Below are 24,856 nucleotides of genomic sequence, written 5' to 3' on the forward strand. Positions count from 1 at the left end.
TCAATATTGTGGTAGGTCGAAACCTGAGGGAGCTTCAGTTTGGATTGTGTTCCAAGAACTTAATGTTCAGGGTTTGGAACTTAATGTTCCAAGAACTTAATATTGTGGTAGGTCGAGACATCCTCTATCAAGTGTTCTCTGTCATGGCTAAATACTTGGATTTTGTCTTTGGTTATTCTTTTATCCCTTTTTTTCAAAAAATTAGTTGCTATTGACTGCTTCATGTCACCATTTTAGAGATTTACAATATTCAATATTGTGGTAGGTCGAAACCTGAGGGAGCTTCAGTTTGGATTGTGTTCCAAGAACTTAAATGTTCAGGGTTTTTCAGACTCAGTCACCACATTTGCAGATGATTTATCCTCCACATGAGGTACTTCATGTGTCCATTTTGAGAATGTTGCCCCATTATTCATCACTATATCAAACTCTGTCTACAGGAGATCTTCATCCTCAAAGGAAATTAAAAGACTGAAGAATGCAGAGCAAGCAATGAAGATTCTCAGTGCATCAATGTACGTTCATTAAGAAAAAATTTCCAGAATTTTCTATGTTCTGCTGACTATGATTGTCCCTGTCCAGCAAACCAAGGCAACCTTTCAGTTGAGATGACTCCCCTTTCAATTTCTGCGAGTAAGAAAAATATTTATACTTCTCTTAAAGTTACATATGAACCTGTGCTCAGACGAGTGATAGCTATTCATTGCTCTTCTGTTAAATGAGATTCCTGGAATCTAACAGACGAGTGATAGCTAATTCATTGCTCTTTTATTTGTAGATACATATTATTTTTTAGTCTGTCAGCATAGTGATCTTCTCATATTCTGAGTTATAATTATTTTGATATTTTTAGAGTAATTTCTTGTCTTAAATTTGATGAGCACTATGTTGTTGTTATTTTGAGTTTTTAACCTGGGACTATTTTTCTATCATTGATTTCTTGCAATAGATAATGTTTTTTTTAGTCTTCTCGGCATGGTAATTTTCTGACATGCTTATTTCTAATCATCTTGGGATTACAGAGTAACTTTGGATTTTAAATTTGACGGAGTTTGAGGAAGCTACACGTGAGTGAGATTTCTATTTGTTTTGATATTTTAGAGTAATTCTCTATCTTGTAAATTTTGTGAGCATCGAGTATATTTTTCTATCTTAAATTTGATCAGCCTGATTATGCTTCATTCATTTCTAATTATTTTGGTATTATAGATTTTTTTTCCATCTTAAAATTTGATCTTTTTAATCGTTTTGTGCAAATATTACTTGTTAGTCTCTCAGCAGCGATCTCCCCACGCGCTGATATCTAATAATTTTGAGATTTTAAAGTTTATTTGGTAATAATAAAAAAAAGACTTAAGAAATAACAGGTGGGTCCACAGCCATCTTGTTTTGGTTGGCATGGGTCCAACAACCCCAAGATGACTTGTTACTCAAGCAAGTGGACTAGTCTTGGGGTCAACCCACTGACTAATCTTTATCCGTTCCGTTGAATCGGTCAAAGAAAGAAGGCTCTGATCTTTTAAGGAATGTAATTATCGTTGCTTTGAGAAATTTTACGTTGTTTGTGGACTATTTAGTTAGCAAACATTTCCAAGGGAATAAGGGTGGCTTGGTCTGCAGATCTCTCTCTCTGTCTGTTTTGATCGAGTCTGGTGTTTGAAGTAATATAGATTTATATTTTTGGATTATAGTTATAAAATTATCATTGGATTATAGTTAATTTCAAATGAGTGATCTGGGTTTCTAGAAGGGTCTATGAGGGCTAGATTTTAACAGTCAAAAAAGTCACCCACAAGAAGCCTATTAAGCGATAAGCTTGTCGGGTTGTAAGAGCCAAGATGGCGGAGGAGAGGGAGAGGGAGAGGGAGATTACCCTGCGCCGGTTCGACCTCTCGGACCTCGACGACTACATGGTGTGGGCGTCCGACGACAGGGTGACCGCCTTCTGCCGGTGGGACAGCTACACCGACAAGGAGGACCTCCGCCGGTACATGCGGGAGACGGTGCTCCCCCACCCGTGGTTCAGGGCCATATGCCTCGGCGGGCGGCCCATCGGCGCCCTGTCGGTGGATCTGGGCGTCGGCTGCGACCGCTGCAAGGGGGAGCTGGGCTACGTGCTGGCGACCGCCCACTGGGGCCGAGGCTACGCGACGGCGGCGGTGAAGATGGCGGTCCGATCCGTGTTCCAGGAGGTGGAGGGGTTGGAGCGGGTGGAGGCGCTGGTGGACGTGGACAACAAGGGGTCTCAGAGAGTGCTGGAGAAGGCGGGGTTTGTGAGGGAAGGGGTGCTGAGGAAGTCGATGGTGTCCAAGGGGAGGACGAGGGACTTGGTCATGTTTAGCTTCATCTCCACTGATGCTTCGGTGGATTGATTGATTGATGTGTGGATTGTGTTGTGTTGTTCTCGATGCTTTCTTCTTATTTGCTTTCCTATGTACCAATTAACCTTCTATAAGAAATAAGAAATAATAAATAAATAAATAAAAGACGAAGAGGAGGCACAAATATCTATCTTCCTCCTAGTGTCCCAATCCATGAGCTCATGGATCATAAACGCCCTATATTTATGCTAGTCCCAATCCTTAACGTAGGTGTTGGGATGTCCCATCCACTCTTGTAAAATCAGATTTTGATTGATCGTTTTAATGTCAAATTTTGATAGTCTGAATTGAGTGGAGTTATTTAGATCTAATCGATTTTAATTGAGTGGAGTGGAAAACATCACTAATGAGAGTGAAGTTCAAAATTTATTATTTTTATAATAAATATTAATTATAAAAAAATATGATATATCTCACCTGATTTAATCATTGTGGAGCATTCAATCTAGAACATGATAAATCCAATTGACTATATCACATTACACCAATCAAATAATAGAGAGTCAATAGTTGATCACCTGAGGCTCACATGCTAGTGTTGCCATATCGACTAAAGTGTTACTCATATAACACTAAGGTATTGAAGTCTCAACCATATCATTATACTTTTATCACTTATCAAATCCTATGACATTAAAATATAGGTAATCTTATTACATACTTAACTGATTAGAGGAAACATTTAACTCGGGATTCGATAAGCAATTATTTTAGTAAACACTTGATAGACAATGCAAATTATAAATATATAATTCATAAGCTCTAAACGATGATGTGATAAATGGTCCAAGGTAACCGATTACGATCAAAAATCTCCACAAATGCCTATATGATATTACTATAGAATAAGGTAACGAACCAGTCCTAAACACTATCCTAAAGGCTCATCCAACCATGTGTCACTTAGGTAGCTCTTATTAGTTACAAGTATCCTACAAATCAATCATGTGAGTGATGACACATGTGACACACGTAGTCTTTTTGGTTATTATTATTATTATTATTATTATTATTATATTTTTTTCACTTTATATTACTTGATTAATATATTATGATGTTAATGGATTTATGCAATGAGAATTAGATCATGATAAGATCATGATAATGAGACCAACTCGCCTATAAATACACTCTAAATGTTCCTGATCATAGGTTACTCAAGAGAGACATCGAGATAGCCGGATAGACCAGTTTACTATATACTTGTCCATATGATGAAGTCAACTGGTCTCATAGTTGTTTGTGTGGGGACACTAGGTATATAGTGCAGGTACTCATTGGAGAATGAGTTCATTGAATGATCCGCTCATGGAATGCTAGATGATTAACGATACATCATCATTAAACAATGGTTCCATAGTTCCAGTTATGTATTTGATCCTTAGAATTGAGATATCAAGGATGTCTTGTATGAGTATTCCACTCTTTGATACTAGATTTATAGATCTAGAAGTTTCAAATCTAGCATAGCTAGTGATAGGGAGTAGTAGTCAATCTTACGAGGGCAAGTGAGTGTCAATAGAGGATCATCCACTCTCGATGCCATGAAAGGAATGTCTCATATATTCTCGCTCAAGCAAATCCTTAGCTAGGGTTATTCATATTGAGAGATAATGAGTTCTTTGGGAGAATCTAATTAAAGTAAAGTTCGAGTAGATTCTATATGGGCCTGATAGCATCATACCCAATATACGATCTCTGAGATATTAGATGGATGAAGGACTATAGATACATAGTAACTAAAGGTAGACAAATTCAATATATTAGATTCTCCTATACAATTTGGGGACTATGACGTAGTGGCCTAGTACGTCCAAAATTGATAGGTTGAGTGAATTATTATTGGATGATAATTCACTGAATCAGAAGAAGTTCTGAGAGACACAACTCATAGCCAACTCGATATTAGGCCTAAAGAGTCACACAAACGTGGTGAATGACATGACGAATAGAGGATTAGATATATGATATCCTATAAGTCCCTATTTTATTAGATCTATTAGGTGAGACACAATAAGAGCTTAGAGTGAATAATTGGATAGAGATCCAATTTTTATTAAGCCAGGGAAAATTGAATGATGATTCAATATCCAATATGCTAGGAAAATTAGATGAAGATCCAATATCCGATAAGGTAGGATCCATTAGAGTTAGCGGTAGTAGCTCTCTATAAAAATAGATATAAGACTAAAAGGGTTATAAGGCTAGACCCCTTAACTGCCACCTCCCTAACTTCTCCAATTCTTCTTTCTCAATTGACTACCCTGTTGGAAAATCTTGGGGGCGACATCACATGCGCAGCGGAAGAACAAGAAAACAAAATCCCCGATTCCCAAAAAGATGTTCGTCGTCGTGCGAAGATTGGTTCTCAAAATCCACGAAACTTAAAAAACTACGTATAGAGTATATTGTGTTACCTAGGGAGATAGTATATCCCTGTATTCTTGCAGATCCTTAGGAGAGAGTGAAGGAGGTCAAGCGTCCTCCTCTCTAGCGGTGATCCACACAGCAGGGTTGCGACGACGCTCCTCAAAACTCCAGGCCTGCTCTGAGGTGGAGAGGAAGAGGAGAATAGGAAAGGCAAGCAAAGGCTCTAGCCTATGAGGCTCTGAATCCCTCCTATTTATAGAGGTCCCCTTTCAAACCCTAATGGGTCCTTCCCTAGTGGGTATTGGATCTGCATCCAATAAGACAAGGGCTCCGTCGGATATCTCATATCCAAACCTCTACCCATCGCAATGCCTACCATATGAGTGTGACCCTCTAGGCCCAATATCGAGCTGGCCGTGAGTCATACATGTCAGAACTCCTTCTAACTCAGTGAATTATTATCTCTGTAATAATTTACTTGACTCATCGACTACGAAAGTACTAGGCCACTACGCCGTAGTCCCTAGACGATACAGGGGAATCCAATCCATTGGACCTATCTGTCCTCAGTTACCGTGTACTTATAATCCCTCATCCATCTAATATTCCATAGACCGTATATCGAGCATGGTGTTGTCAGACCCATACGGTTTCTACTCGAGTCTCGCTCTAATCGGATTCTCCCGGAGAACTCTTTCTCTCTCAACCCGAATGACCCTGGCCAGGGATTTGTCTGAGCAAGAACACATGGGATATTCCTCTCATGACGCCGAGAGTGGATGATCCTCTATCGACACTCAATAGCCCTCGTAAGGTCGACTACCACTCCCAATGACCAGTTGTACTAGATCTGGGACAGCCAAACCTATAAGTCTGGTATCAAAGAGTGGAGCACTCATACAGGACATCCTTGGTGTCTCAAGTCTAAGGACCAGATACACCACTAGGACTACAGAATCGCTGTCTGACAATAAGGCATCATCAACCATCCAGCATTCCGTAAGCGGATCAATCAGTGAACTCATTCTCCAATGAGCACCTGTACTGTATCCCTAGTGTCCCTACACGAGCAGCTATGAGACCAGCTGCATCCATCATATGGATGGGTATACAGCACACCAGTCTATCCGGTTATCACGATGTCCCTCTCGAGTAACCTATGACCGGGATTATTTAGGATATGTGTTTAAAGGTGAATCGATCTTGATCTCATTACGATCCGATTCCCATTGCACAAATCCAAGGACATCACAATATATATATGCACATATGCAATAGTTATAAAGTGATATACGCCAAAATATAATAAGCAAAAAGATTCTGTATCAAGTCACACGTGCCATCACTCACGTGATTGGCTTGCTGGGCACCTATGACTAGCATGCCCCCTCTCTAGTGCAAGAGGGCAGCAAGAAGACTGCCCCCTGTTGCGTTGGTGGTGGTGCACAAAAGCAAGGAAAGAATACATTGTGAGAGAAGGTGCGTCGTCGCTTCATCCATCGTGTGAATCACTACTAGAGAGGAGAACGAGAGATCTCCTTCATCCACGAACTGAGATTTGCAATCAGAGATATATACCTTAAGTGAGATTGTCTCGCGTTTTATGTAGTTTTGGATTTGACGAGCTTTTCGCTCCCAATCGTCGTATGCGATTTGATATAAATCTACTTTTTTATTAATCCTACATTGCTCCATCTCCTAGGGTCGTGGCTCCATATATGGAGCCATCCATTGAAGTGGGCTCTATCTCGCAATTGTCTCTAGTGAGGGAGGATCCTTGTGTAGCTTCTTCGGGCCTATATTTGGGTCCACCTACAGCGGTGTCGTCGTTTGAGAAAGCGGCTATGGAGCCCTTCGCCCCTTGGGAGGATGACGCCACCAAAGGTCCATAGGTTATACCTATGCCTTCTCCCTCTACTGATCCTTCGATAGATTGGAGCTTTATCACATTCGGATCGTTCGCTACTACTGTGCCCGACTGCATTGCCTCGACCCCAAGCGCCCCCCTGAAGCCGCGCTAGGTGGGGCTGATTGAGGACCAATAGCTATGGAAGGAGGTTGTGCTAGTTGCCACTTACTATAAGGGGTCGCTTAGCCCTGTCCTAGCTGGCCTGACATACCATTGCCCACCAGAGGTACTAGCTAACATTTGTTCTCGCAATGAAATCTTAGTCAAGCCCTTTCCTTGAGCATATCTATCTCTGATTTCTAATTATTTTTTATATTTTAAGGCAACTTTATCTCTTAAATTTGATAAACATTATTATGTGTTTTAATGCTTATTTTTAGTCGTTTTATCCTGGGACTATTTTCTAGCATTAATTTTTTCTAACAGATATATCTTAGTCTTTTCAGGATGGTGATCTTCTGTCATGCCCATTTCTAATTAATTATTTATTATATAATATTTTTCTATCTTAAATTTGATGCAGTTTTAGCAGGCTTCCTGCAAGTGAGATTTCTACATTAAATTATTTCTAGCAGCCTTTCAGCATGGTAATCTTCTCACATGTTGATTTCTAATTATTTTGATATCTTAGAGTTCTATCTTAAATTTGATTAGCTTGATTATGTTGTATTCATTTCTGTTTATTTTGGGATATAGAGTATGATTATCTTTTATTTTGCTCATTTCTATCTTAAATTTGATGAGCATGATTATCTTTTACTATGCTCATTAGTCATTTCTATATTAAATTTGTTGAGCATGATCATCTTTTATTAGGCTGTTTAAATACAGAGTATGATTATACGTTGTTCATTTATGTCTTAAATTTGATGAGAACTCTGTGATTTTAACTTGAGACTATTTTTCTATCATAAATTTCTTCTAGCCAGTGTTATCTTTTAGTCTCTTAGCATGGTGATCTTCTGATTTGGTCATTTCTACTTATTTTTGGATTATAATGTATTTTTGTATGTTAATTTTTTTAGCATTATTGTCTTTCATGATGCTCTTTTTTAGTCATTTTGAGATTTTAACATGGGACTATTTTCTGTCATTAATTTCTTGTAACAAATTTTTATCTTTTTTTTCAGTTTTTTAGCAGATGTATCTTCTCAAGTGCTCATTTCTAATTTAAAAATAATGAATGCATTTTTCTCATAATCATAGAATACATTTTCATCTTCTTTTCTTACAATCCAGCCGTTATGTTTTCAAGTTAAAAAAATATATTGAGAAGTCTTCTATTGACAATTAATGGGTTTGGCTCAATTTAGTGATATATCCAATTGAAGTTGCATCTTTGAGTCTATTAGGGTTCAAAATAATAATAATAATAATAATAAAAAGAAGAAGCTACATCTTTGAAGTAAATTTAGTATGACCAAACTAATGATTATAAGACAGGAAGTAGACACAGTGATTCTCTTTATTCTTGTTTGGCTACAATTCTTATACATATTTCATTTGGCCGACACCTTCTATGGCTTATATATAAAAGAAAAGTATTCTTTTTTCATGAATAATATATTATTTAAAAATGGGCAGGACCATCTTTCCTAATGCAGCTGAAGCCAATCTGATAAGCTTTTCCCATCCTCCATATCTTCTCAATCACATCCAAAATTATCTTACAGTCAATGCTGATAGTAAAGCACTGCAAAATTGGTGATATTCTGCTAGCATCTACTTTCACTGAAGGTGCAAGCTGGAGAGAAGGTGAAAGTTGTAAAGCTTTTCTCCATGAATTTTTCTGGCAAAAGAAACAAATAATCATGTGTTGACGTCAGTCAGTCTCTTGGCATACATTTTGTGCCAGTTATATATAAACAGTCCTCTCTTTTTATCTCTGATCTGGTTCCAAGCTTCAAGCAGACAAATGGAACACCTCCTTATATCCGGTATTATGATAGTATAGAACACCTCAATCTATTTCAATTGTATATTTCTATACATGAATGTGGATTATTATTATTATTATTTTTTGTATAGCAGCAATATGACGTTTCTTGCTATGAAACATCTTTTAGTAGTTTTATATATTTGCTGTAGAAAGTTAATGATGGATGGATGGATGGATGTAACTGATCGATCAATCATTGTCATATTTATTTATTTATATAAAAAAATATTTTATTTATTGTTATCATCATTACAATCATTTATCATCACCATCACCGGTTGTCATGCCACAAAGCAATCATGATCATCGTGGCAATCGTCATCAATTATCTCAATCATAGTTGTCGTTCTTGTTATCATGATCATCGATCACCTCATTCGCTAAGCCTTATTTTCTACACTCATATGAGTGAAAGATGAGATGGAAAAAAGAGTTTAATTAAACATAGAAATTAATTTAAACTTTCGATAGCAAAGTTGTGATCTTAGCTGGAGCGGCATCAAGCACGAATCTCAAAGACCACTCCCTCGTTTGACTTCCCGCCTCAACCCTCTTTTTTATCTTCTGATAACCCTCGTCTTCTTTTCCGGTTGTATTCTCTCTTTCCCGCCCCCTCTCTCGCTGGACCTCAACGAGGGGTAACTTCCTCTCTCCAATGGCGAATGATTGGTTCGAGGTAGCCTTCATACCCACCGTGGAGGAGTCTCTAGGATCCGCATCGCCTCTCCAGTGGCGGCGATTCGTCGTGAGCTCCCTCATAAACCCTAATCTCGCTCCTCTTTTCGCCCAAGAATGATGCTAGTCGCCGATTCTGGATTCAGGTTCAATTGTGGTCCAAAAGCTTCCTCCATCGGCTAAGGTGATGGATATCGATGTGTGCTGCAGAGAGAGAGAGAGAGAGAGAGAGAGAGAGAGAGAGAGAGAGAGAGAGAGAGAGAGAGAGAACCTATCCTCTTTAAATCTTAGGTCATTTCGATACAATTGTTCAAAGTCTCGGATGTTATGGCTTATAATTATTACCATCTTCTTTATCCCCTCCCACCCTAATTATTTTCCATGCGTGAAGTTCCTTTATGCCGTAGGCAATACACGATTCACTATCTTGCAACATATTGATAATGTTTTAGATTGTCTCTTGCTTCTACACCTACAAAGCTTGTTAGATATGCATCCACATGCCCATGTGTCTGCCTCTTATTAGATTCTTCAGTTATGGTATTCCAATATCATGATATAATAATCATTGCAACTGGATCTTATTTTACTATTCCATGCTTCTTTGAAAGAGAATTTCCAATGTTTCACCAGAACAACTCTAATCATATTTGTATCATTAATTTCTCCCTCTTGCTTTCCTCAGGATTCCCTCTCAAGGAATAAAAAGGTAGAAATTAAAAATTATGTCTTCCCTCCTTGTTTGAAGAAATATCCTATTGCCTAGGTGATAATTGCATGGTGACCTAAATCACTTTCTTGTGTCTTCTTATTAATTCTGTCTGCAGTATTATCAGCAGCAAATTATATGGTGAGATATTCTTTCTGCTACAGATTTAACTCGTTATCCACTTGCCCTTTTTCAGTCTTTTCCTTACTCTTCATTAAGACATGCTTGTTCTAAAGTTTTCCACTGGTCTTGTTCTAAAATTTTCTTTTGCTGATAGGAAAAAACATGCTTGATCTTGTAAGCTGACTCATATAATCATTTTGTTGTACCTGCCATCAGTATGAATACGGAGCTTAGGTTAATTGTTTTAGATTTCTAATGTTGCTCGGAGCATGTTCTTAGGTCTATTAGCTTGCATATTAATGAATGTTTGATGTTTTTCATGCACTAATTTATTAGCTTTTAGTCTGCTGTATTTTTTTTATGAGGATCTGTACAGAAGGATCCTCAAATAGCATCCATATTCAGAAAAGTAGTCAATTAGCTTTTCCTAAGAACTATTTTATATGCTATCTCATCAAGGAAGTACATCAAAAATGCCTTCATTGTTCACCCTTGTAGTGCCATGGATGATATGACTGAAGTTTTTCCAGAAGAATCAGTTTTTTCAGTGTTGACATTCTGCAGACTGGTGACATTGGAAGAGTTTTTGAAGATATGATTCTTAAGCTATGCAATTCTTCAGTATAGGCAATTCTGTATTGGATCAAGTTATTTAGTGATATTGCAAGAAGCACTGACCATTCAATATGGAAGCTTGAAAGTGTGGGTGGCTGTCGTTTGTAAGTAGCTTCTTGCTGTCCTTGTTCTAATGTTTACATAACAGTTTAATGTCCGTAGAAATCTCATTGCCACTATTCAGCTTATAGAAAATGAGATTGGTAGGCACTAATAGCTTCTTCTATTTCTTTGATGTTGATAGTATGAATTGTTTGGTGATAGTAGCCTGTTCCAGTTGTCTCCAGACAACATAAGTATTCCAAAGTTTACTTGGCACAGTATTTAAGGTGTTGGATTAAGTTTGCATAAACTACTGCTGGTCAAAAAGTTTGGAACTTCAGAAATAAGTTCTGTGTTTTCATGGAGACACCATCTATCAAGTATTGTTTGCCGTAGCTGAATACTTCATGTTTTGTCTATGGTTATTCTTTTATCCTTTTGTTAAAGTTTAGTTGCCATTGACTGTTTCAGGTCACCATTTTATGGATTCACAATGTTCAATATTGTGGTAGGTTGAAACCCGGGGGAGCTTCCATTTGGAATGTGTTTCAAGAACATAATTTCTGGGTTTTCAAGACTCACTCGCTATATTTGCAGATAATTTATCATCCAAATAAGGTACTTCATGTGTCCACTTTAATGTTGCCCCATTATTCATCACAATATCAAACTGTCTGTAGGTGATCTTTATCCTCGTAAGAACTTACACACTAAAGAACATAGATCAAGCATTGAAGATTCTCGGTACATCATGCATGATTATGATTGATCCTCTCGAGCAAACCAGGCTAACCTTTCGGTTGAGATGACCCCTCTTTCCATCTCTGTAAGTGAGGAAATATATATACTTCTCTTGAACATACATATGAGCCTGTGTTTAGGATCAGTTATAGCTATTCGTCTTCTCTTAAATGAGATTCTTGGACTCTAAATGATGGTAACCAGCACTAGAATGCTTTACCTTCTGAATAGGCAGATATAAGGTGCTTGCTTGGAATAGCTTTGTTCATCATTTCAGTTCAAATTTGTGTGATATGGAAGTCACTTAGTTTAAATTCTGCAGATCCTCTACCAAATGGTTCAGCCTACACTCTCTAGTAACATGAGTTGTATGGTGGTCGGGGAACAATAACTTAGATAAGAAATCAGTGTCACCAATCTAATAACGAGCTGGAATAGCTCAGTTGGTTAGAGCGTGTGGCTGTTAACCACAAGGTCGGAGGTTCAAGCCCTCCTTCTAGCGAATTGTAATTATATTTGATTTTTAATTTTAGCCTTTTCTGAGTCTTTTCGTCATGGCTATCTTCTCATTTCTAATGATTTTAATATTTTAGAGTAATTTTTTGTCTTAAATTTGATGTTCAAACCCTCCTAGTGAATTTTATTTTTATTTTATAATTTCATCCTTTTTTAGTTTATCAGCATGGTGTACTTAAGGTGCTGGATTAAGTTCTTATCATAAACTCCTGCTGATCAAAAAGTTTGGACTTTCAGAGACCAGTAAGTTTTGTGTTTTCCAGGGAGACATCCTCTATCAAGTGTTCTCTGTCATAGCTAAATATTTTAGAGTAATTTTTTGTCTTAAATTTGATGTTCAAGCCCTCCTAGTGAATTTTATTTTTATTTTATAATTTTATCCTTTTTTAGTTTATCAGCATGGTGTACTTATGGTGCTGGATTAAGTTCTTATCATAAACTCCTGCTGATCAAAAAGTTTGGACTTTCAGAGACCAGTAAGTTTTGTGTTTTCCAGGGAGACATCTTCTATCAAGTGTTCTCTGTCATAGCTAAATACTTGGATTTTGTCTTTGGTTATTCTTTTATCCCTTTTTTTCAAAATTTTAGTTGCTATTGACAGCTTCATGTCACCATTTTAGAGATTTACAATATTCAATATTGTGGTAGGTCGAAACCTGAGGGAGCTTCAGTTTGGATTGTGTTCCAAGAACTTAATGTTCAGGGTTTGGAACTTAATGTTCCAAGAACTTAATATTGTGGTAGGTCGAGACATCCTCTATCAAGTGTTCTCTGTCATGGCTAAATACTTGGATTTTGTCTTTGGTTATTCTTTTATCCCTTTTTTTCAAAAAATTAGTTGCTATTGACTGCTTCATGTCACCATTTTAGAGATTTACAATATTCAATATTGTGGTAGGTCGAAACCTGAGGGAGCTTCAGTTTGGATTGTGTTCCAAGAACTTAAATGTTCAGGGTTTTTCAGACTCAGTCACCACATTTGCAGATGATTTATCCTCCACATGAGGTACTTCATGTGTCCATTTTGAGAATGTTGCCCCATTATTCATCACTATATCAAACTCTGTCTACAGGAGATCTTCATCCTCAAAGGAAATTAAAAGACTGAAGAATGCAGAGCAAGCAATGAAGATTCTCAGTGCATCAATGTACGTTCATTAAGAAAAAATTTCCAGAATTTTCTATGTTCTGCTGACTATGATTGTCCCTGTCCAGCAAACCAAGGCAACCTTTCAGTTGAGATGACTCCCCTTTCAATTTCTGCGAGTAAGAAAAATATTTATACTTCTCTTAAAGTTACATATGAACCTGTGCTCAGACGAGTGATAGCTATTCATTGCTCTTCTGTTAAATGAGATTCCTGGAATCTAACAGACGAGTGATAGCTAATTCATTGCTCTTTTATTTGTAGATACATATTATTTTTTAGTCTGTCAGCATAGTGATCTTCTCATATTCTGAGTTATAATTATTTTGATATTTTTAGAGTAATTTCTTGTCTTAAATTTGATGAGCACTATGTTGTTGTTATTTTGAGTTTTTAACCTGGGACTATTTTTCTATCATAGATTTCTTGTAATAGATAATGTTTTTCTTTAGTCTTCTCGGCGTGGTAATTTTCTGACATGCTTATTTCTAATCATCTTGGGATTATAGAGTCACTTTTGTATTTTAAATTTGATGGACATGTGAGTGAGATTTATAATCGTTTTTCCATCTTAAATTATATCTAGCAGTCTTTCAGCACGGTGATCTTCTTACCAGGGTGATTTCTATTTGTTTTGATATTTTAGAGTAATTCTCTCTATGTTGTAAATTTTGTGAGCATCGAGTATATTTTTCTATCTTAAATTTGATCAGCATGATTATGCTTCATTCATTTCTAATTATTTTGGTGTTATAGATTTTTTTTTGTTTTCCATCTTAAAATTTGATCTTTTTAGTCGTTTTGTGCAAATATTACTTCTTAGTCTCTCAGCGGCGATTGATATCTAATAATTTTGAGATTTTAAAGTTTATTTGGCAAAAAAAAAAAACAAAGACTAAAGAAATAACAGGTGGGTCCACAGCCATGTTGTTTTGGTTGGCATGGGGTCAACCACTGACCCCAAAATGACTTGTTGCTCAAGTAATTGGACTAGTCTTGGGGTCAACCACTGACCAATCTTTATCCCTTCCGTTGAATCGGTCAAAGAAAGTAGGCTCATCTTTTAAGGAAATGTAATTATCTTATCGTTGCTTTGAGAAATTTTACGTTGTTTGTGAACTATTTATTTAGCAAACATTTCCAAGGGAATAAGGGTGGCTTGGTCTCCAGATCTCTCTCTCTCTCTGTTTTGATCGAGTCTGGTGTTTGAAGTAATATAGATTCATATTTTTGGATTATAGTTATAAATTTATCATTGGATTATAGTTAATTTCAAATGAGTGATCCCCTAGGTTAGGTTAGGTTAGGTTAGGTTAGTGGGATCTGGGTTTCTAGAAGGGTCTATGAGGGCTAGATTTTTAACAGTCAAAAAAGTCAACCAAAAGAAGCCTATAAAGCGACAAGCTAGCTTGTCGGATTGCAAAAGCCAAGATGGCGGAGGAGAGGGAGATTACCCTGCGCCAGTTCGACCTCTCGGACCTCGACGACTACATGGTGTGGGCGTCCGACGACAGGGTGACCGCCTTCTTCCGGTGGGACAGCTACACCGACAAGGAGGACCTCCGCCGGTACATGCGGGAGACGGTGCTCCCCCACCCGTGGTTCAGGGCCATATGCCTCGGCGGGCGGCCCATCGGCGCCCTGTCGGTGGAGCTGGGCGTCGGCTGCCACCGCTGCAAGGGGGAGCTGGGCTACATGCTGGCGACCGCCCACTGGGGCCGAGGCTACGCGACGGCGGCGGTGAAGATGGCGGTCCGATCCGTGTTCCAGGAGGTGGAGGGGTTGGAGCGGGTGGAGGCGCTGGTGGACGTGGACAACAAGGGGTCTCAGAGAGTGCTGGAGAAGGCGGGGTTTGTGAGGGAAGGGGTGCTGAGGAAGTCGATGGTGTCCAAGGGGAGGACGAGGGACTTGGTCATGTTTAGCTTCATCTCCACTGATGCTTCGGTGGATTGATTGATTGATGTGTGGATTGTGTTGTGTTGTTCTCGATGCCTTCTTCTTATTTGCTTTCCGAGTTTGAATTCATCCTATGTACCAATTAATCTTCTATAAGAAATAATAATTTAAAAAAAAAAAGACGAAGTGGAGGCACAAATATCTATCTTCCTCCTAGTGTCCCAATCCATGATGAGCTCATGGATCATAAACGCCCTATATTTATGCTAGTCCCAATCCTTAACGCAGGTGTTGGGATGTCCCATCCACTCTTGTAAAATCAGATTTTGATTGATCGTTTTAATGTCAAATTTTGATAGTCTGAATTGAGTGGAGTTATTTAGATCTAATCGATTTTAATTGAGTGGAGTGGAAAACATCACTAATGAGAGTGAAGTTCAAAATTTATTATTTTTATAATAAATATTAATTATAAAAAAATATGATATATCTCACCTGATTTAATCACTGTGGAAGCATGACTATATCACATGACACCAATCAAATAATAGAGAGTCAATAGTTGATCACTTAAGGCTCGTATGCTAGTATTGCCATATCGACTAAAGTGTTACTCATATAACACTAAGGTATTGAAGTCTCAACCATATCATTATACTTTTATCACTTACCTATGACATTAAAATATAGACAATCTTATTACATACTTAACTGATTTTACCTTTTAAGTCGTATGACACTCTTTGTATATTTGCCTATAAATGATTAATCTTATCGAAACCTCTTATGATCTCTTAAGGACATACAAAATAAAAGACGGATTAGAGGAAACATTTAACTCGGGATCCTATAAGTAATTATTTTAGTAAACACTTGATAGACAATGCAAATTACAAATACAGAATTCATAAGCTCTGAACGGTGATGTGACAAATGGTCCAAGGTAGCCGATTACGATCAAAAGTCTCCACAAATGCCTATATGATATTACTATAGAATAAGGTAACGAACCAGTCCTAAACACTATCCTAAAGGCTCATCCAACCATGTGTCACTTAGGTAATTCTTATTAGTTACAAATATCCTACAAATCAATCATGTGAGTGATGACACATATGACATACGTAGTCTTTTTGGTTATTATTATTATTATTATATTTTTTCACTTTATATTACTTGATTAATATATTATGATGTTAATGGATTTATGCAATGGGAATTAGATCATGATGAGATCATGATAATGAGACCAACTCGCCTATAAATACACTCTAAATGTTCCTGCTCATAGGTTACTCGAGAGGGACATCGAGATAGCCGGATAGACCAGTTTACTATATACTCGTTAATATGATAAAGTCAATTGGTCTCATAGTTGCTTGTGTGGGGACACTAGGTATATAGTGCAGGTACTCATTGGAGAATGAATTCATTGAATGATCCACTCACGGAATGCTAGATGATTAATAATACATCATCATTAAATAATGGTTCCATAGTCCTAGTTATGTATTTGATTCTTAGAATTGAGATATTAAGGATGTCTTGTATGAGTATTCCACTCTTTGATACTGGATTTATAGATCTAGAAGTTTCAAATCTAACATAGCTAGTTATCGGGAGTAGTAGCCAATCTTACGAGGGTAATTGAATGTCAATAGAGGATCATCCACTCTTGATGCCATGAAAAGAATGTCTCATATATTCTCGCTCAAGCAAATCCTTAGCTAGGGTCATTCGGATTGAGAGATAATGAGTTCTTTGGGAGAATCTAATTAAAGTAAAGCTCGAGTAGATTCTATATGGACTTGATAGCATCATACCCAATATACGATCTCTGGGATATTAGATGGATGAAGGACTATATATACATAGTAACTAAAGGTAGACAAGTTCAATATATTAGATTCTCCTATATAATTTGGGGACTATGACGTAGTGGCCTAGTACATCCAAAATTGATAAGTTGAGTGAATTATTATTGGATGATAATTCACTGAATCAGAAGAAGTTCTAAGAGACACAACTCATAGCCAACTCGATATTAGGCCTAAAGAGTCACACAAATGTGGTGAATGACATGACGAATAGAGGATTAGATATATGATATCCTATAAGTCCCTATTTTATTAGATCGATTGGGTGAGACACAGTAAGAGCTCAGAGTGAATAATTGGATAGAGATCCAATTTTTATTAAGCCAGGGAAAATTGAATGATGATTCAATATCCAATATGCTAGGAAAATTGGATGAAGATCCAATATCCAATAAGGTATGATCCATTAGAGTTAACGATTGTAGCTCTCTATAAAAATAGATATAAGACTAAAAGGGTTATAAGGCTAGACCCCTTAACTGCCACCTCCCTAACTTCTCCCATTCTTCTTTCTCAACTGACTGCCCCCTCTCTAGTGCAAGAGGGCAGCAAGAAGACTGCCCCCTGCCGCGTTGGTGGTGGTGCACGAAAGCAAGGAAAGAATACATTGTGAGAGAAGGTGTGTTGTCGCTTCATCCATCGTGTGAATCACCGCTAGAGAGAAGAACGAGAGATCCCCTTCATCCACGGACTGTGATTTGCAATCAGAGATATATGCCTAAGTGAGATTGTCTCACGTTTTATGTAGTTTTGGATTTGACAAGCTTTTCGCTCCCAATCGTCGTATGCGATTTGATATAAATCTACTTTTTTATTAATCCTACATTGCTCCATCTCCTAGGGTCGTGGCTCCATATATGGAGCCATCCATTGAAGTGGGCTCTATCTCACAACTATCTCTAGTGAGGGAGGATCCTTGTGTAGCTTCTTCGGGCCCATATTTGGGTCCACCTATAGTGGTGTCACCGTTTGAGAAGGCGGCTATGGAGCCCTTCGCCCCTTGGGAGGATGACGCCACCAAAGGTCCATAGGTTATACCTATGCCGCCTCCCTCTACTGATCCTTCGATAGATTGGAGCTTTATCACATTCGGATCGTTCGCTATTACTGTGCCCGACTACATGGCCTTGACCCCAAGCGCCCCCCTAAAGCCACGGTAGGTGGGGCTGACTGAGGACCAATAGCTATGGAAGGAGGTTGGGCTAGTTGCCACTTACTATTAGGGGTCGCTTAGCCCTGTCTTAGCTGGCCTGACATACCATTGCCCACCAGAGGCTAGCTAACATTTATTCTCGCAATGAAATCTTAGTCAAGCCCTTTCCTTGGGCATATCTATTATTTTCTTTGGTCTTCCTCTTTAACCACCTTACTGTTGCCTTTGTATGATACTATCACTACATGATGACACTTGCCGACCATCTACAACATGCGAGAGCACTGATCAATCAACTCTTCCAAGCCAACTCCACCCTATGGGCCTAAGCTAAGCGGCCTGAAGAAGAGAGGAGTGTGGTGGAGGCTCCGATTGTAGAGTTATCCTCACAACTGACTCCAACCCGCCTTCAAGTCGAGGAGGTGAAGCAATGCCTCATAGAGGCATGCAGGAGGGAGAGGTTGAGACCTTCGAATTGTCCTTGGATTTGGGCCTGGCCATCCGCCATGCTAAAGAAGTCGAGGCACGAATGAAGGAGGCTCGGGATGCAACGGTTGTCGTTGAAGACGAGGCTATAGAGAGTATGGCGGAGGCTGAGGAGCAGGTCAAAGTCCTATGCTGGAAGTTAAAAGATGCTTGCAAGTAATTGGGCAAGGCCATTGAGGAGGGTAGGTAGATGAGGGAGTAGTTGTCGGCCAACTCTGACAAGCTAGTGGATGCCCGTCTAGCAATTGAGGAGGCCAAAGGGGCTTGGGAGGAGGAGAAGAACTAGGCCTTCGAGCGAGAAAGGAGGCTCATGGCCTTTTACAAGGAATTCGAGGGGTTCTGATGCGGCCTTTGGTGCTCCAACCAAGCTGCATATGAATTCGAGTACCAGATCGCCACTGGTCGCTTCAAGGCAAGGTACCTCGAACTCAAGGTCGGCATGGATCCTTATGCGAAGCTTCCCTCGAACGTCAAAATGCCTACTCCTGCGAAGGTTCCATTAGACGATCGCTTGATGTCTCCTCTAGCCTAATGTAGTTGGGCCTTGGTGACCCTTTTTTATTTTTTGTTACCTCCCACTTTATAACCTCTCCTTTGTGATGGTACCCGCTTTTACAACTCTTTTAGTCTAGTTTAATGAAAATCTCTTTAAAATGTATTGTTCACCCTTGAAATGATTCTTGAGCAGGGTCAAGCATGTTTGGACTCTTTTTTCCTTAATTTACCTTACTACTTCGTAGGGTAGGAGCCCCTAAGCCTCGGCTATCATTGGAACGTCCTCTAGGGAGTTGTCTTGGGTCTGGCTTTGGCTCTTCCACAAGTTGGGGAGGTTGGGTGCTGGCTTGAAGGGGTCATAGGGCGACATTACTATGGGTGCGGTAGGAGTACAAAGCCATAAATGCCTGACCCCCTGATGTCAAAGCTTGAGTGGTGCTTCTTACAAGGTAAGCGTGAGGCTCGTCTTTACATATTGGAAAAGGGAGCAAGGGCTCTCCTTATCTAAAGCGTCCTAGTCATAGGTGCCCTATAAGCCAATCACATGAGTGATAACATGTGTGACATAATGCTTTTTTTTTATTATATTATTTAGCATTTTATCACTTTATATTGCTTGTTACATATATATACATATATATTGTGATGTTCATGGATCTATATAATGAGAATCGGATCGTGATGAGATCATGATAATGAGACCGATTCACGTTTAAACACATACCCTAAATAATCTTGGTCATAAGTTACTTGAGAGGAATATCGATATAACTGGATATACTAGTGTATTGTATACTCGTCCATATAATGGAGATAGCTGGTCTTATAGCTGCTCGTGTGAGGACATTAGGGATACAGTGCATGTGCTCATTGGAGAATAAGTTCACTGATTGATCCACTCACGAAATGTTGGATGGCTGATGATATGTTATTATTAGACAATGATTTCATCGTTCTAGTGGTGTATCTGGTCCTTAGACTTGAGACATCAATAATGTCATGTATGAGTACTCTACTCTTTGATACCGGACTTATAGGTCTGAAAGTTCTAAATCTATCACAATCGGTCAGTGAGAGTGACAACCAACATTACAAGGATTATTGAGTATTGATAGAGGATCGACCATCTACTCTCAATGTCATGAAAGAAATATCTCATGTATTCTTACTCAGACAAATACTTGGCCAAGGCCATTCGGATTGAGAGAAAAAGTTCTCTAAGAGAATCCAATTAGAGCAAGACTCGAGTAGAAACTCTATGGGCCTAACGGTACCATGCCTGATATACAGTCTTTGGGGTATTATATTGATGAGGGACTATAAATACATGGTAATTAAGGATATATGTGTCCAATGGATTGGATTCCCATGTATCGAATGGGTACTACGATATAGTGGCATAATACGTCCGCAATTGATGAGTCGAGTGAATTATTATAAAGATAATAATTCACTGAGCCAGGAGTTCTGACAAATATGACTCATGACCAACTCGATATTGGGCTTAATGAGTCATACACATATGGTAGACATTGCGATAATAGAGGTTCAGATATGAGATATCCGTCAGATTTTCTATCTTATTGGATATCTAATAAGCCCTGAATTATTGGATCCTATGGATAAGATCCAATAAAAGCCAATAAGAGATTATTAGATAGAGATCTACTAATCTAAAAGACTTGGGTAGTTGGATGAAGATCCAATACCCAATAGGGCAGGATCCGTTATAGTTAAATAGACATGAGACCTCTATAAATATAAGAAAACCAAAGACCCATAGGCCAGAGGCTTATTAGTTACCACCTCCTATTCTCCTCTTACCTCCTCCTCCTCTGATAGTAGGTGTGAATTTTTTAGCAGTGATTTGAGTTGCGTCGTCACAACTCTACTATGTGGATTACTACTAGAGAGGAGTATACTTGACCTCCTTCGTCCTCTCCTACAAATCTGCATGGATTCAGGGATATACGATCTCTTTAAGTAAAACACAACTATCTTACATGTGGATTTAAGTTTCATGGTTTTTTACGTATCTATCTTCGCATGATGACGAACATCTTTAGGGAAATTTGGGGTTTTTGTTTTTTGTTCTTCCACTAATCATGTGATGTGGCCCTTAGATTTCTCTACAAAATATTCACCAGGAAGAGCGATAGGATGGTGCACCTACGACATTCGACCCTTCCTCTAGCGTTAGAATAATGGTGTCATGAGTACCACCGACTGATGAGTTGGCATAGTTAGTCCACCATCGAATGTGCATGCTCATCGGGTGCCTCTTCCCGACTGACATGGGAGATATAGTGAGGTGAGACTGCATAGGCTGTTTGGTCGGAAGCTGTTCTATTGGTGAGGACCCAGTTTAGATTGGTTGGGTAGGTGGACTGGTATCTTCCTAGTTGCAAAGTTTCTCATCGAGGCTAGGTCATCCTGGTGTCCTTCGACGATTGGCGATGCTACATGATAGGTCAGCACCAAGGGTTGCTTGGTGCGGTCCCTCCGATGCTTAAGTCAACGAAGGGGAGAAGACAGTAGTGTAAGTTATATAACTAAGTGTGTAGTAAGTCCCCCCCTCTTCACGTGAGCTGATGAATTTCTTTTATACCTAATCTATGGGCTTTCTTACTAGTTAGCATAAGATAAGATTATGTAAACCATTTAATTAGTTTTTGATCTTGATAAGGTATGATGATTATTGTCCGTCATTAATGACTTCGAGTCTTTTAACCTATATGATAGATAAATTGGTATTTCCCCAAAACTGTTGCTAATTAATTATATGAGCTTCTGAAAATGCAATCTACCTAACCAATGGAACTAATTTAATGTAGTTTCTGCAGCATAACCACTGCACAAGGAATAATAGTCTTTGAGTAAGCACAGTGCCATGATCATCGATCATATACTAACATACACAAGCAGTCTAATGATTGAGTTAGGTTTAGCTCCACATTTTGGAGGAGAACAAGAGCATGTGGGGCTGCATGTGATGCAGGGCATCTCTTCCGTGTATCCAATGATTGAAACATGGACCATGGAAATTGACCTTCCTGCTTGGCTTTGCTTTCAGGTTTCAGTGTCTCTTCTTCTTCTTCTTCTTCTTCTTCTTCTTCTTCTTCTTCCAAGTGATTTCATGTGCTTTCGCTTACTACGATCGTTCGGTGCAAGAACACTCCTACTCACACGTCAATCTCATTTTGATGATCCAACTGCGAGAAAGATTTGCCTTGATTCCGATGATGCAAAGTACTTTTCGACATCAACTGTTACGCACATCTCAATCACATTCTTTGATGGATATGTAGCTCATCTCATCCACATCCGCAGGTCCTGCAAAAGGAACAGCCAACGGTGACGCAACTCTACTGGTTTCTGATGGTGTCCCCTAACCAACATGGCTTTGACTTGATGATGCATGTTAAATCAAGACCACTTACTTTTGCCTCTCCATCTTTGACATGAACTCTTACGCACATTCCAGTCACAATGCATGCTTCGATGGATGTGTAGATTGTTTGCACCCACGAGTTGTGCCAAAAATGAGTAGAAATGATCCAAAGGTGAGAAAGTTAGATAGTTCTACTGGATTTGGACGTCGTCCCTTTCCAACATTACATGGACCAGAGCACGAGCGTCCGATCACTGTCGTGGGAGACGATGACGCACAGGGGAGGAGGAGATATGGAGTCCACAAGATTAATGGCTTCTGCATGTCTCCGGAGAAGGACAAGCTCTCGTGGAGTTGTCCGCAGACCTCTCTCTGCCAAGTCACCAAGACAGTGAGGTTTCATTGTGATTACGATGGCCACCTGGAAGGGAAAGGTGTGCAAGAACAGGTCGAAGACGGTGACTCGAAAGGGTCGCCATGAATCAGCTTGAGCTTCTTCTCCGACTGCTCTGCATCAAATTCAAGTAGATAAGACCTGCCAAGGAGCCAAGAAAGAGGTAGAACAAAAAGTAGGTTATCCTGGTTGTACAAATCTGTCTCTACATGCATCATTATTGGGGATCACTTCATCTACAGCAGCCTTAGCTGTGTCCGCCATGTACTTGTTTGAGCAAGTATCCTATGAATGCAAGCTAAACGATCATTACTATTAGGTCAACATGGAACGAGACACTCTTTAGGTTGCAAACAATATATGAAATATTTCTCTTTAATTCTTCCGTTTTACAACAACATGTTTGGGACATAAATCTAACTTCTTCTGTTGTTGCTAAGAATTACAGCTAAACACATCGAAGAACTGTTTCCAGCTAAACAAGATTTCCAGAACACATCAAAGATTTCCAGCTAAACACATCAAACAAGTGTTTCCAGCTAAACAAGATTTCTCGAACACAGACAGGTCAATCTAACTTGACAACACTGAAACCAGTGTGCAACTAATCCTACACTTGTCTACCCCTCGAATCACCAAAGCAGGCATCCACCAAAAGTTTCGAGACAGATAAGTGATCTTTAGGCAGTAACAGTCCAAATTGCCAGCCTCAACTGCTCCAATCATTTCCCGTCCGGTATTAAATGAAAGGAAAAGACCAAACATGAGACAACTCCAGCTGACTCTGTCTCAAATCCTACCTTAGAACATGGAGCAAATCGTGGCTTGATCCCTTTCATCACGTAGCTCTTGCTCTCGACCATAAAGACCTGCCTTCCCTCCCCAGACCTCCATTACTGTATGTCAACGGGCTCTGTCTGCATATTGCTGCTGTCTGTCCAGCTGACATTGATATTGAGCAATGGAGATCGAGCTGGTGAAGTGCGAGTGCTGCGGATTACGGGAGGACTGCACCAAGGACTACATAGGCAGCGTGAGGGCGAGCTTCGACGGGAAGTGGCTCTGCGGGCTGTGCTGTGAGGCAGTGAGAGATGAGCTGAGCAGGGGAAGGAGGAAGTGTCATGGCGTCGAGGAGGCCATAGACGCCCACATGTCCTTCTGCGGGAAGACCAAGTCCAACCCGGCGGTCCGGGTGGCCGACGGCATGCGGCAGATGCTGAGGAGGAGATCCGGCGACCTGTCGAAGACAGCATCCCCCAAGAAGATTGGGAGGACGGCGAGCACGTCGCAGGTGGGGGATGAGTCGTCGCTGTCCTTCTGAAGGAGGACAAGGTTTCAACATGGCTCCGTTTTCTTCCACTTCTCCGAGCTTCGTCTCTGTTATTTGTTTGCTTCCTATGCCATGTACAGAGAATTTGATCTCAGTGGAGTTAGAAACTTCATGAATTCATCTTAAATTTTGCTTGACGTGAATCACTTCTTTGTTGCATGGATTGTCGAGACTGGTTTGGTCTGCGAAAATGAGCTTCTTCTCTGAGTGACTTCATGATAAATGCTGCTGCTACGAAGCAGAGCAACTAAATTAGCTGATACTTGAAGTTTTGCAGTGTTCATTTCCCAATATTCATACAAGAAAAAACATAGCAAGAACAAAAAGTCCACCATGATGCATATATGACCATTGAGTTGCTTCTTTGTGTTCATCATGTGTTTAAGTGCCCAATACAGGGTGACATGGGACTGTTTATCTCATATACTTTGGTAGATCACAGCAATTTGAGAGAGAGAGAGAGAGAGAGAGAGAGAGAGAGAGAGCAAATGCTTCCCTCTTGCATGAAGTTTGCTTATGAGGTAGAAAACCTTCAGTGGAGCAGCTCAGGAAATCCCTGAACACAATGAGCCAAAGTGGATGGCTTTTGAAGGAGGTAAAGAACTGCCCTTAGATGCTACCCCTAATTTCTATCACTGACTGATTATTTTGAGGCAATGGCAAACAG

General features: G+C 39.4%; 3 protein-coding genes and 1 non-coding gene across 4 annotated transcripts; all 4 read left to right on the forward strand.

The window, feature by feature from the left end:
- The first annotated feature begins 1,811 nt into the window (after window positions 1–1,811).
- LOC103991148 (uncharacterized) lies at window positions 1,812–2,408 on the forward strand. The gene has a single exon (XM_009410509.3). It carries the CDS (start codon window positions 1,839–1,841, stop codon window positions 2,370–2,372), a length of 534 nt encoding a protein of 177 aa, XP_009408784.2. The 5' UTR covers window positions 1,812–1,838; the 3' UTR covers window positions 2,373–2,408.
- Window positions 2,409–11,932: 9,524 nt separating this feature from the next.
- On the forward strand, window positions 11,933–12,006 carry TRNAN-GUU (transfer RNA asparagine (anticodon GUU)). The gene has a single exon. It is a non-coding gene; the product is annotated as a tRNA-Asn (tRNA).
- A 2,568-nt stretch (window positions 12,007–14,574) lies between these two features.
- Window positions 14,575–15,262, forward strand: LOC135643765 (uncharacterized). Its single transcript, XM_065161103.1, has one exon. It carries the CDS (start codon window positions 14,599–14,601, stop codon window positions 15,118–15,120), a length of 522 nt encoding a protein of 173 aa, XP_065017175.1. The 5' UTR covers window positions 14,575–14,598; the 3' UTR covers window positions 15,121–15,262.
- An 8,168-nt stretch (window positions 15,263–23,430) lies between these two features.
- On the forward strand, window positions 23,431–24,326 carry LOC103990927 (uncharacterized). Its single transcript, XM_009410226.3, has one exon. The coding sequence runs from the start codon at window positions 23,821–23,823 to the stop codon at window positions 24,178–24,180; it is 360 nt and encodes a 119-aa protein (XP_009408501.2). The 5' UTR covers window positions 23,431–23,820; the 3' UTR covers window positions 24,181–24,326.
- Window positions 24,327–24,856: the final 530 nt, after the last annotated feature.

This window comes from Musa acuminata, chromosome BXJ3-7 (genome assembly GCF_036884655.1).
Source record: "Musa acuminata AAA Group cultivar baxijiao chromosome BXJ3-7, Cavendish_Baxijiao_AAA, whole genome shotgun sequence".
NCBI lineage: Eukaryota > Viridiplantae > Streptophyta > Magnoliopsida > Zingiberales > Musaceae > Musa > Musa acuminata.

Excerpts from the sequence above, each read along its gene's own strand:
- LOC103991148 (XM_009410509.3), top strand. The coding sequence starts at position 1,839 with ATGGCGGAGGAGAGGGAGAGGGAGAGGGAGATTACCCTGCGCCGGTTC.
- LOC103990927 (XM_009410226.3), top strand. The coding sequence starts at position 23,821 with ATGGAGATCGAGCTGGTGAAGTGCGAGTGCTGCGGATTACGGGAGGAC.
- LOC135643765 (XM_065161103.1), top strand. The coding sequence starts at position 14,599 with ATGGCGGAGGAGAGGGAGATTACCCTGCGCCAGTTCGACCTCTCGGAC.